The 12,465-nt window shown below is 35.2% G+C and overlaps 1 protein-coding gene across 1 annotated transcript in view; it reads left to right on the top strand.

Annotated features, from left to right (window-relative positions):
• The window catches only part of ldb3a (LIM domain binding 3a), a 42,132-nt gene that overhangs the window by 12,425 nt on the left and 17,242 nt on the right, over positions 1–12,465 (top strand). Inside the window, exons 3-6 of the mRNA XM_048206088.1 lie at positions 698–849; positions 5,568–5,643; positions 8,267–8,289; positions 9,842–10,045. Coding sequence (XP_048062045.1) covers positions 698–849; positions 5,568–5,643; positions 8,267–8,289; positions 9,842–10,045 — 455 coding nt within the window. The remainder of the gene's footprint in view (positions 1–697; positions 850–5,567; positions 5,644–8,266; positions 8,290–9,841; positions 10,046–12,465) is intronic.

The following is a 12,465-nucleotide window of genomic DNA, read 5'->3' on the forward strand; positions in this document are numbered from 1 at the left end:
TTTCAGGATTATTTGATGAATAGAAAGTTCAAAAGAACAGCATTTATTTTGAAATAGAAATCGTTTGTAACATTATAAAAGTCTTTACTGTAACTTTTGATCGATTTAATACATCTTTGCTGAATAAAAGTATTAATTTCTTTCACACAAAAAAAATCTTACTGACCCCAAACTTTTGAATATTAGTATGTATATATAATTTCTATATTACTATAAGTTCAATGGAAGGTATAAAGGTATTACAAAATCGAAATATGACCCAGACATGTTCTTTGCTTTGTTCACATTATGCTCATACACGTTTTCTCATATTGATTTAGGGTCTGTAGACTAAGAGCAACTTTATTCTCCGGTCACAATTCTATTTTTAGCAAGAGGAACACATTATCTGTTCTAGTACTAAGCATGCAGCATGCCAAATGTGTGATTGAGATCTCTTTGTGCACCCAGCTGTCATGGATTCAGAATATATGTGTGTGTTTTTATCCTCCACTGATTTTATTGAGAGGGTATCCAGCAAGTACCTGCAGAATCTTCCGCTTTGTTCACCTTTATTCATACGTCCAACCTAAATTATCAATCCCATAGGGAGGCAGGCAAATAAAAAACAAATAATTATCTTGTCCAAGTTTTGTGTTTGCAGAGGTGCTGACCTGTCAGTCTTTATTTTAAAGGCTCATTTGTTTTGTTTTAACAGATTACACCAGGGAGCAAGGCAGCCTCCAGCAACCTGAATCAGGGTGACATCATCGTGGCCATTGATGGGGTCAGCACAGAGGGGATGACACACCTGGAGGCCCAAAACAAGATCAAGTCTGCCAACTTCAATCTGGCCCTCACCATGCAAAAGTACAGTGCATTGTTAATGTTTTGGAGTGTGTGTGTGTGTGTGTGTGTGTGTGTGTGTGTGTGAGAGAGAGAAAACATGCAGATTTGCGTTGATGTACACTACCGTTTAAAAATACAGAAAAACACTAACATTATGACATATTATTGTAATTATTGTGATAGCAAAGCTGAATTACTCCAGGCTTCAGTGTCACATGATCCTTCAGAAATCATTCTACTATGCTGATTTAGTGTTCAAGGAACATTTTTTATTATTGTCAATGTTGAAAACAGTTGTTGTGGAAAATGATACACATTTTTTCATGATTCTTTAATAAATAGAAGATTCAAAAGAACAGTATTTAATTGAAATAGAAATATTTTGTAACATTATGTTTTTCCTATCTTTTTTCACCAATTTATTGCATCCTTATTGAATAAAAGTGTTTATTTCTTACTAATTTCTTACTGATTTCTTACTACTCTTAAGAAATCTTACCGACCCCAAACATTTGAACAGTAGAACATTTGAACATCTACATTAAAAAAAAAAAATGTTTTATTACTCACTGATGCATTTGTGCTACAGTACTACTTGCCAAAAAGCATCTAAAACCATAAAATGTAGGTAGGGCAATTGTCCAAAACTTTGAATGATGACATTTGAAGAAGGATGTGGCAGTAATGGGAAATTCAATATTGTGTATATGACATAAGTAACATTTAGGGTTTGTAGAATAGAATAGAATAGAATAGAATAGAATAGAATAGAATAGAATAGAATAGAATCGTCCCTGTTGGATGGAATAGAATTCTATCAAATGACACCAGGAAGTTTTGCTCAGGGATAACATCATGATTCCCATTTGAGTTTCTTCTAGGCTTCCATTCTGGTGAAGTTAGTAAAATGATCTGTCATGTTTACACTGTGATCCACACTGATATTTCATCTGTCTTGGCAACCATAAGCTTGTATCAGGATCTTCACTGACAGCTCTGGGACAGCCTAGTTTTTCTTATCCTCTTGTGCGATTCTGCAGCTACAGCCCAATTATTAATTTAAATGATTATATTGAATGCAGATGCTTGTGGGTCTCATGGGTGACTGTGATGAAGGTGCTATTGTTTACTTATTCACTGCAGTGTAATAAAAGCAGGCCTTGACTGTTAAGTGTAATCAATCATGGGATTAACTTTTATGAACCGTAAACAGACTGCAGCTTCAGTATATCACAAACATATGTGACTGAGATTGTGTGTGAGTTTAGATGAGCTGTGCAGCTGTGTTTTTATCCAGGGAAAGGTCATGTGATTTTATTGCCTTCATGTTTCCTCTGTTAATCGAAAAAGAAGATATAAAGAGTATTATGACACATTCTGACAACTCACTGGCCTTATCAGATCAGAATAGCTGCTGAGTCATCATGTTACGTGTTGCCAACATTATTCAACAAGCAGAATATAGCCAAGCATACACAAATTTCAAAAGCTCTTCAAAACTGACAATGTATCAAGCATTCAGTAGCTCTAGCTTTTAGGAGCTTTCTTAATGGGCTCTGACGAGTGTCCATTCATCCATCAGCAGCATCATACTCCATTTAACTTGATAAGCTATTTTTCAGCATTGTGCTCCAAGGCTGCCCAGCACTGACACAACATACAAGGCTACGTTCACTCTGCAGTTGATCAAGATCACTTTCTTATTTTACATGGATCTGATTTTTGCACTATGAGCAGTTAAATCAAAATTCATGCTCTTTTTTTTTACCTTAACATTTACTTAACTAACTCAGTATTCATCATAATTGCATGCTAGATTTACCCATAAAATGAATGTATGAATTGCACTTGGTGAAGAATTTAACCGAAAGGTAATAAATAAAGGGAAAAAAGTATGTGAAGGACATAATGTGTAAATACAGAATTATGTGTAAATACACTACCGTTCAAAAGTTTCGGATCAATCATTTCTTTTTAAAAATATTAATACTTATTCAATCTTGCATTAAATTGATCAAAATTGACGGTAAAGACTTACATTGTTACAGAAAATGCTTGTTTTAAATAAATGCTGTTTTAAACTTTCTATTCATCAAAGAATCCTGAAAAAAATGTATCATAGTTTCCACAAAACTACTAATAATATTTTATTACATTACATTTTAAAGTTTATTTCTGTAAAATATAAAAGAGTCATTTTAAACTGTAGAAGGAGAAGAATGCAGAGGGAGAGCCACACCTGAGTTAGTGTATCATGTCTGCATCAACCGTCTGTGCGATCCTTGAAGCTTTTGAGTTTAAAAACATCCTTGATCTCTCCAGTGCAGGTTGCAATTCTGATGTATCTTAGTGCTTAAGTCAGGTTTGCTGTTAGTTCACTTTATCATGAGCAAAACCCCAAAAAAGGCATGTTCACCTTCCTTTCCCCTCTCTCTGCATACCTGCAGGGATTACACTGGACCATCCTTCCTTTACTTTAACACTCTTAATAGATCCCAGAGTTCCCTCTGCAAGGATTGTGATATACACTGTAAAAAATAATACCCTATATCTACTCAAAAGAAATGTGGCAACAGATTACAAGCAATATTATTAATTAAAATTTAACAAATAAGAAATAGCACACAAAAAAATTAAGTAAAATTTAAACAAAAATATTGGGTTCATTGGATAAAACAAAACTATATTAATGAATACTATTATATATTAAATTAATGTATTTTAGTTAATTAAATCGGATTTTAAGTATAAATAACAGACAGACGTCAAAGATTAAGAACTCTTTATCAGAAAATTGGGCAATACAAATGCAGACAAGGCACTGATTTTCCAGGTAAAGATGACCAGTGTTGTAGTCTGTAATGTAAAAGATCACCTTTTTTTGCAAACTCCAGATATTACACTGCCACACATGATTACATTTCAAGACGTTTTAACGGTTAACTACATTTCTTTGCACTTTAATTCATTTTTGTGACTCTAATACCTAATTATACTGTGCAACCAAATGAATCTATGTTCATAGTTTGTTGTAAGACTTAAAGGGTTAGTTCACCCAAAAAATGAAAATTCTGTCATTTATTACTTAGCATCGGAGCATGCTGCCAACAGCTGAAATCACGTGACTTTGGTGCTCCGAAAAGCAGATTGGATACACTGATTCATTTATGCTCCGATGCTTCATGATATCATGAAATAAGTCGTTATTTTGTTTTTTTGGCGCTCCGAAAATATTCTCGTTGCTTTATAATATTAATATTGAACCACTGTACTCGCATGAACCGATTTAAATATGTTTTTAGTACCTTTATGGTTCTTAAGAGAGGAAGTGTCCATTGCTCCCTATGGAGGCCTCACAGAGCTATCGGATTTCAACTAAAATATCTTAATTTGTGTTCTGAAGATTAACGAAGGTCTTACGGGTCTGGAATGGCATGTGGGTAAGTAATAAATGACAGAATTTTCATTTTTGGGTGAACTAACCCTTTAAACAAAATGTTGAAAGGATAATTATAAGGGCTGGAAAGGGAGCGGTGCATGTGAGCACTGGAAACGGCATACACTGTTGAATGGCGGCGATAGGCTAATAGTTTTAGCTTATCTGCTTTAGCCTTTAATCGGTCTAAAACACAATTTCCTACTTTGTTGGTGGTAATAACACACAACCTGGTCAATTAACAACAGTTTTAAGAAATATATTAAATTATTTTCCTTACCTTTGTCAAAGAATTAGCTAAAAAATAGCGTTGTCAGATCGTCTTCAGCCTACATACTGTCAGCGGGAATCAAGTAAAGCCAGGCCTCGTAAACATAAACCATTCAGTAGCAGTGCTCAACAGGGTTACAGCTGCCTTATTTAGCCTTCTTTGTTAATATTTACACAAAACTAAGCAAAGCCCCCAAAAATAATGTCTGCTGCGGGAAACTCCAGGTCATTTCTTAAAAGTGCGCACCACAATCGGAAATGCTTGTCAACTGAAACAACTAATTTCCATCATGTTGGATTCATTCAATATTCTCTCTGTTTGGAATTACTCAATAAGAATAGATAAATCCTTAACAACAAAATTGAGTAGATTTTGTTACAGACAATTTTAATTAATTTTAACACAAAAAACTGTCCAAAAAACAAGAAATTAATTTTTTTAAATAAAGTTTACATATTAAATTCCACGAAATCTACAAACCCACAGAATGACTTTTGTAGGGAGAGATACACTGTAATATTATCTACTTTGTTGTCAACCTCTACTGTGATGTTCCAAGGACTTCTCTTACTTTTATAAGAAAGAAAACGCATTGTCATTTGTCTTTCTGCTTTTCATTTTGCACAAATTTTTAAACTGTGTGTGCTACAAAGTTTGTTTGTTTTTTCCCCCCTTTGTGTACAAGGCTTGTAATGATTTAACTTTTTTCTTCTGAAAAGGTTCAATTTGGCACAAAGTCTGTATGGACAAAAGCATTTCTCTGTAGCTGCAACAAAAACCGCTTCTGCTGTAGATGGGATTCATAATTATGTTGTTATTGTGACAGTGTTCAATCTCAAAGGAAAGATTTGAGTCCAGGAAAACTGAAAATATTTGCCACAAGTTTGTGCATAGGTGAATTATGTATCTCGAACAGCGCTTGAGATGTTTATAGTTGACTACTGGACATTGATTTTTTTTTCTAAACTGTCTAAGATGTGGTTCAGACACTGTTATTTTCTTCAAATATTTATTTTCTCTATTTTATCACAGGTCAAAGCGACCCACCCCTGTTCCCATGACAACACCAAGGATTGACTCCCCTATGACTGTGATCCCCCATCAGAAGGTTTGTCACACATTACTCATGCAGTAGTCATGCATTCTACATACATCTGCAAACAGTATGTCCATGTATTCAGATATTATAGATCAAGCACAGGTCATACATTCCACATTCTCTTATTCTGATTAATTTCATTAAGATTCATGTGTAATTTAGACCTTGGAGCAAGCTTTAGCTGAAGTCCACAGTAAAAAGGGGGGATTTTTTTTTTGCAGGATTTAATTAAATATTCTTTTAAGAGGCTAAGATAATAGATTCTGGACTTTGTGTTCCTCACAACTCAGGATGAATTTTTCATAGGACATTCTTACAAATGTTCTGCCACCTGTAAAAAGCCTTATGATGCCCCCTGCTGGTTTTCACTTTGCATACATTCATTTTTAGGACATGAACACAAAAGTAAAGACATTTATAAGATTTCACGGTTAATCATGGTTTCCACAAAAATATTAAGCAGCACATCTGTTTTCAACATTGATAATAAGAATATGTTTCTTGAGCACCAAATCAGCATATTAGAATGATTTAGAAGAATCATTTGACACTGAAGACTGGAGTAATGATACTGAAAATTCAGCTTTGCCAACATTCTCAACTTTCCTCTGACCTGCTCCTTCTGTTCTTTCCTTCTCAACACTGTCCACACACATGCACGTTTCCCTTTAAGGATCAGCCTGTGCAAATGAATGGGGGTCTCTCAGGTTCTGCTAAAACAAACTCCAGCTACTCGAGCGGAGATGCTTTTTTCCCTGCTCAAAGACATTTAGCTGCTCCGAGGGAAAAATCCACCTCCGGACAAAAAAAACAGCAGTATAACTCCCCCATCGGCCTGTACTCTGCCGAGACATTGCAAGAGATGGCCATGCTGCAGGAAAGGGCTAAGAGCTCGGGGTCAGGCAAGCCTAGTGGGTATGTAATCATGAATAGAGCGAGATTTGAAGCTAGCAGCCAGGTGCGGTAAAACTTAACCAGTCCTATTTAAAAATTGCTAAATTAACCGGTTAGAGTTTCAGGTTAGAATCAGTGGGACAGTTATAGGTCAGGCCCACCTGGTTGCTAACTTCGCTCTTTGACAGAAGAATGACAGCGGCCATACAGCATTCAGAAAAAAGAGGTTACATCTGTTACATTGACCCCATTCCCCACTGGCATTAACAGGCCAGAGAGGGATCTAGTTAAGGCTTCAAGGCTCTAAAGGAATGTGCAAGACAAATTTAAGCTGAGGCTTCAGTTGTCCTTACTGTGACCCTCCTTCAGGTACAGTGATCAGTTTATACCAGATAATCCATCCACCAGAGGGTTTCGATTGAAAAATTGGCTGGCAAACTAGAAAATACACTACCATTCAAAACTTTGTTTGTTTTTTTTTCTTTGAAAGAAATTAATACTTTTATTTAGCAAGGGCGCATTACATTGAAAAATGTAACAGTAAAGACATTTATAATGATTTCAAATAAATGCTGTTGTTTTATATTTCTATTGCCCAAAGAATCCAGAAAAAAATGTATCACAGTTTCCATAAAACAATTAAGCACCAAAACTATTTTCAACTATAATAATAAGAAGAAATGTTTCTTGAGCACCATATCAGCATATTAGAATGAATTCTGAAGGATCATGTGACACTGAAGACTGGCGTAATGATGCTGAAAATTCAGCTTTGTCATCACATGAACTAATTACATTTTAAAATATATAGTAAAATAAAAACAGTTATTTAAAATCGTAGTAATATTTCACAATATTTTACTGTTTTGTTTTTTTTACTGAATTCTTTCAAAAACACAAAAAAATCTTACAAACTCCAAATGTATCAAATCTTGAATGCAAGCTGTTGTTAAAAGCACTATATCACTTTCCAGGTTTGACAGTTTTATTTCTGCATTGTAACCTCAAAGCAATGCACTTTGGCAGTACTATGGTGGATTAGGGAAATGGATGACAATGTCCTGTACCCCTCTCTGTTTACTCTCTTCCTCATATGCAACGAAAAAGGTCTTAGCATGTGCCACAGCACAGAGGAAATCTCAGGCTGTCGAGTGATACGGTTAGAGATGGGTGAGAGAGCACCTGTCGCAGATCTCTCTATAAATGGTCATGGAATGTCAGGGTTCAGTTTCCTAACTACACTGATACATCCCCCTCACTCCCTCCTGTCACATCTTTGCAAGGAGACACTTGTATGAAAACTTTTTTCTCTTTTGTCAGATGTTTCCAGTGACGCACTAGTCTTTTGCTTTCAGTTTTTTATTAATTTGCCACACTGAAAGGTGACTTCACTACTGTGTGTGCACACAAACGCGTTATATTTCAATCACGCCAAACACACACACATTGGCACTCAAACACACACTAACGTTTTCCTTTTTCTTAAAGGTGAAGTGTGTAATTTCTGTGCCACAAACAGAATTAATTTTTGTCTTTGGGGCAGCTCAACTGGGTCAGTGTTGGGTGAACCAATGGCTTGAGCTACTCATTATTTTTGCAAATTACACCATTTCACCTTTAAAAAAATTGAGGAGATTCCACATCTTGAATAACTTTCATTGGCACAACCCTTCCATGTTAAATCTTAAATGAGTTGCTAACCAATGCACTTGTTTCTGTTTCCTTTCGCCCATTGTAGGTTATTACCCACACTCCTGCCAAGTTAGTAACAGCCTCCTGGCATAACGTTGTAGTGCTCTGTGTGGTATACGTGCATGGAATTGTTTGGAACTGCCTTTGTGGTGTGTTATCAACAATACAGTGTGGTTAGTGAGATTTGTCTTCCTGTGCAATCAAAGCTTGCTTTAATGGTGTACTAATGCTTAATGTAAACCTATACTACAACATAGAGAAACATATCAGAATCAGTGCTGGGTATATATTAAACAAACTTCTTTGGATTATATATGTGTGTGTTTTAGAGGTCTAGAGGTTTGCTTGCTGAAATCATGTTTAGCATAGAAATTGTTTTTGTGATAATTCTATTGGTCCTCTTTGGGCACTTTTAGTGTTCGGGTTGGGAATCGAGAACTGTTTCTTATGCTGCATTCATGGCATGTAAAAATTAATGTATTTACTAAACGGCAACCCGCGACACTCTACTCAGAGATGTTCACATCCTCGGACTAGGAACTATGTCTCTATTCCAACACTAAATGTAAAATAAACCTGTGTAAATTTTAGTAATCAACAGACAAAACCACAATATAACAAGTAACATTCGTTATTCAAAATGCCTTATTGATAAACTTTATTTAAAGTTTGTTTAGCGGGACATAGTTGTTCAGCTCTGTGCTCACTACATTAAACTGTCTTTTGTTTATTTTCAGATTATTCTTGCATTATTAAAACATTAACGATAGTCAATTATAGGAATTATTCAACAGAAATATTACTGTTTGACTACATTGCACTGCTGAAGCCGCTGCTATTTTGAGTGTTTCTGCATGACGTTGTGGTGCTTAGTTGGTACAAGCCAGATCTCTGTTGTGAATTATGAATTCTGCAAGGATGTGACATTAGTCGACATTACAGTAATTCTGACATGGCAAGAATGCACCTTTATTTACATCTGGTTTCCCTATATTTTAAAAAATACTGTAACCAACTTATGTCCAATTCCGTTAATGGTTCTTGCACATGTATGCGTTACCAAGTGGAATGGTTAAGTAAAAATAGAATTGGAACTAGATTTGTTAAATTCTTGCTGATTCCCATCCCTTTATGTATGTTATGTTGCATTGCTTGCTGTAGTTATACAAGTCATTGTATGCGTCATGTGTGCAGTAGTAATATTTTGCTGTGTAAAACAAGTTTTTGATGTGTTGTTTCTACCTTAAAAATTAGACTGGGCCTTTATTTATTTATCAGTTTTTTATTTATTACTACAATAGTATAAACTCCTTTTGTAACTTGCATTTCACCTGCAACACCTTCCATCATGAATTTCCATGCTGGTCCAGGCTGGTGGACTAGCTGAACTGGTCGGCCAGCATGGTTTTTCTGCTGGTTAATCTAATCAAGAAGCTTTGTTGAAATACCAGCATGCCAGCATACAAAACACAACACATGCTGGTATTATCAACTGGGTTCTTACCTTTCATTCCCAATTCACTTTCCACACTCCCTTCCTCTCACCCTAACCTCCATTTTATCTTTTTTGTCTCTCTTCTACCCATACTCATCCCTTATAACCTTTCCCTCACTTGCACAGCAATGAGTACCTGTCCAGCTTCAATCCTATAGCTCTGAAGGACTCTGCCCTGTCCACCAATAAGCCCATTGAGGTGAAGGGGCCTGGAGGCAAGGCCACCATCATCCATGCCCAGTACAACACCCCCATCAGCATGTACTCCCAGGATGCTATTATGGATGCCATTGCTGGCCAATCCCAGGCCAGGGGTAGCGAGATGTCCGGGTAAGACCTGCCACACCTAACTGCATCTTCTACCTCCTCCCATGCCCTGCATGACACGCATTTGCCATAACGCTTGAGTAGGCCAGTGCTATCAGCTAATGCTCACGAGGCTAAAGACTTCCCAAGGATGTCTGATCATAGACTGGATTTAGTCTTCCTCAAGATACACTCTTCCTCAATTTAACATTATCGAACTGATAGTGATGTAAATCTTATGATGTGAACATGTTGCCATACAGAAGCAGAAGAAAGGCAGTTTTCGAAGTCTTCAATGTTAGCATATGTTATGTGTAGTTTCTGTGGAACCAGCTGGATTTATGAGAGCTTTTCATGTCAAGTCAAGTCATTTTTATTTACATAGCGCAATACAGATTGTTTCAAGACAGCTTTACTGTGATAAACTGGAAAATAATGATTCAGTGATGCGAACAAATAGGAATGATGATGGGAATGCTCATTTGTACAAGTTAGTGATCATGGTTTATGGGTAAAATACTGTTCAAAAGTTTTTGGTCAGTAAGATTTTTTTTTTTTTTTTTTTTTTTTACAAAAGAAAGTAATATACTTTTATTCAGTAAGGGTGTTTCAATTGATCAAAAGTGACAGTAAAGATATTTATAATGCTACAAAAGTATTTCTATTTCAAATGAATGCTGTCCATTACTTTCCACTCATCAAAGACTACCTGAAAAAATGCATTGCATTTCCAAAAAAATATTAAGCAGCATAACTATTTTCAACATTAATAATTATAAGAAATTAAAATGATTTCTGAAGGATCGTGAAGAGACTGGAATGACTGCTGAAAAATCTGCTTTAAAATCAGGAGTAAATTAAATGTTTAAATATATTAAAATAGTAAACAGTTATTTTACATTGTCATAATACTTGACAATATTGCTGTTTTTACTGTATTTTGATCAAATACAGTACAGTCCAAAAGTTTGGAACCACTAAGATTTTTAATGTTTTTAAAAGAAGTTTCGTCTGCTCACCAAGGCTACATTTATTTAATTAAAAATACAGTAAAAAACAGTAATATTGTGAAATATTATTACAATTTAAAATAACTGTGTACTATTTAAATATATTTGACAAAGTAATTTATTCCTGTGATGCAAAGCTGAATTTCAGCATCGTTACTCCAGTCTTCAGTGTCACATGATCCTTCAGAAATCATTCTAATATGCTGATTTGCTGCTCAATAAACATTTATGATTATTTTCAATGTTGAAAACAGTTGTGTACTTTTTTTTTCAGGATTCCTTGATGAATAGAAAGTTCAAAAGAACAGCATTTATCTGAAATACAAAGCTTCTGTAGCATTATACACTACCGTTCAAAAGTTTGGGGCCAGTAAGAATTTTTATTTTTATTTTTTTGAAAAGAAATTAAAGAAATGAATACTTTTATTCAGCAAGGATGCATTAAATCAATCAAAAGTAGCAGTAAAGACATTTATAATGTTACAAAAGATTAGATTTCAGATAAACACTGTTCTTTTGAACTTTCTATTCATCAAATAATCCTGAAAAAAAAATATTGTACACAAATATTTTGTACAATTGTACACATTAAATGTTTCTTGAGCAGCAGATCAGCATATTAGAATGATTTCTGAAGGATCATGTGACACTGAAGACTGGAGTAATGATGCTGAAAATTCAGCTTTGCCATCACAGGAATAAATTACTTTGTGAAATATATTCAAATAAAAAACAGTTATTTTAAATTGTAATAATATTTCACAATATTACTGTTTTTACTTATAATTTTTAATTAAATAAATGTAGCCTTGGTGAGCAGACGAAACTTCTTTTAAAAACATTAAAAATCTTAGTGGTTCCAAACTTTTGGACTGTACTGTACATGAGGTCTTGGTGAGCATCAGAGACTTTTTTAAAAAACAAACAAAGAAAATTCTTACCAATCCCAAACTTTTGAACTGTATGCATTTAAATAGTTGTCTTAGTAAGTTGTGTCCTTTTTTTCTCCTGTATATCCACTGGGAATGAGTTTTAGCAGTTTGGAATATGATCTACATATTTTTATGTTTGTTGGTGCCAGTATTTTGATGTTTATGGTCTTGAAATGAAAATGAGAGATTAGGCTTTCAGTCTCGTGTCAGAAGCCTTCTCTAATGCATAACATAGAAGCTTTATCTAATTTTCCCTCTCTCACTCCATTCTCGACCCATCCTTTCATCCATTGCTTCCTCTATCCATCACACTGCACATCATGTACCCTGTCCCCACTCTACCTGTGTCCAATCTCAATGGCCCTGCCTGGCAGCAATGAAGCTGCCTCTTCACTATCGTAAGTAGCCTGATCCATCTGTTTGATATGAGCACTCTCTTTTCGTCTCCTCCCTTGCGCATTGCATGCCTGATCACCACATTATCCATTTCTCTCTGATCTCT

The sequence above is a fragment of the Megalobrama amblycephala genome, linkage group LG10, assembly GCF_018812025.1.
Source record: "Megalobrama amblycephala isolate DHTTF-2021 linkage group LG10, ASM1881202v1, whole genome shotgun sequence".
Lineage (NCBI taxonomy): Eukaryota > Metazoa > Chordata > Actinopteri > Cypriniformes > Xenocyprididae > Megalobrama > Megalobrama amblycephala.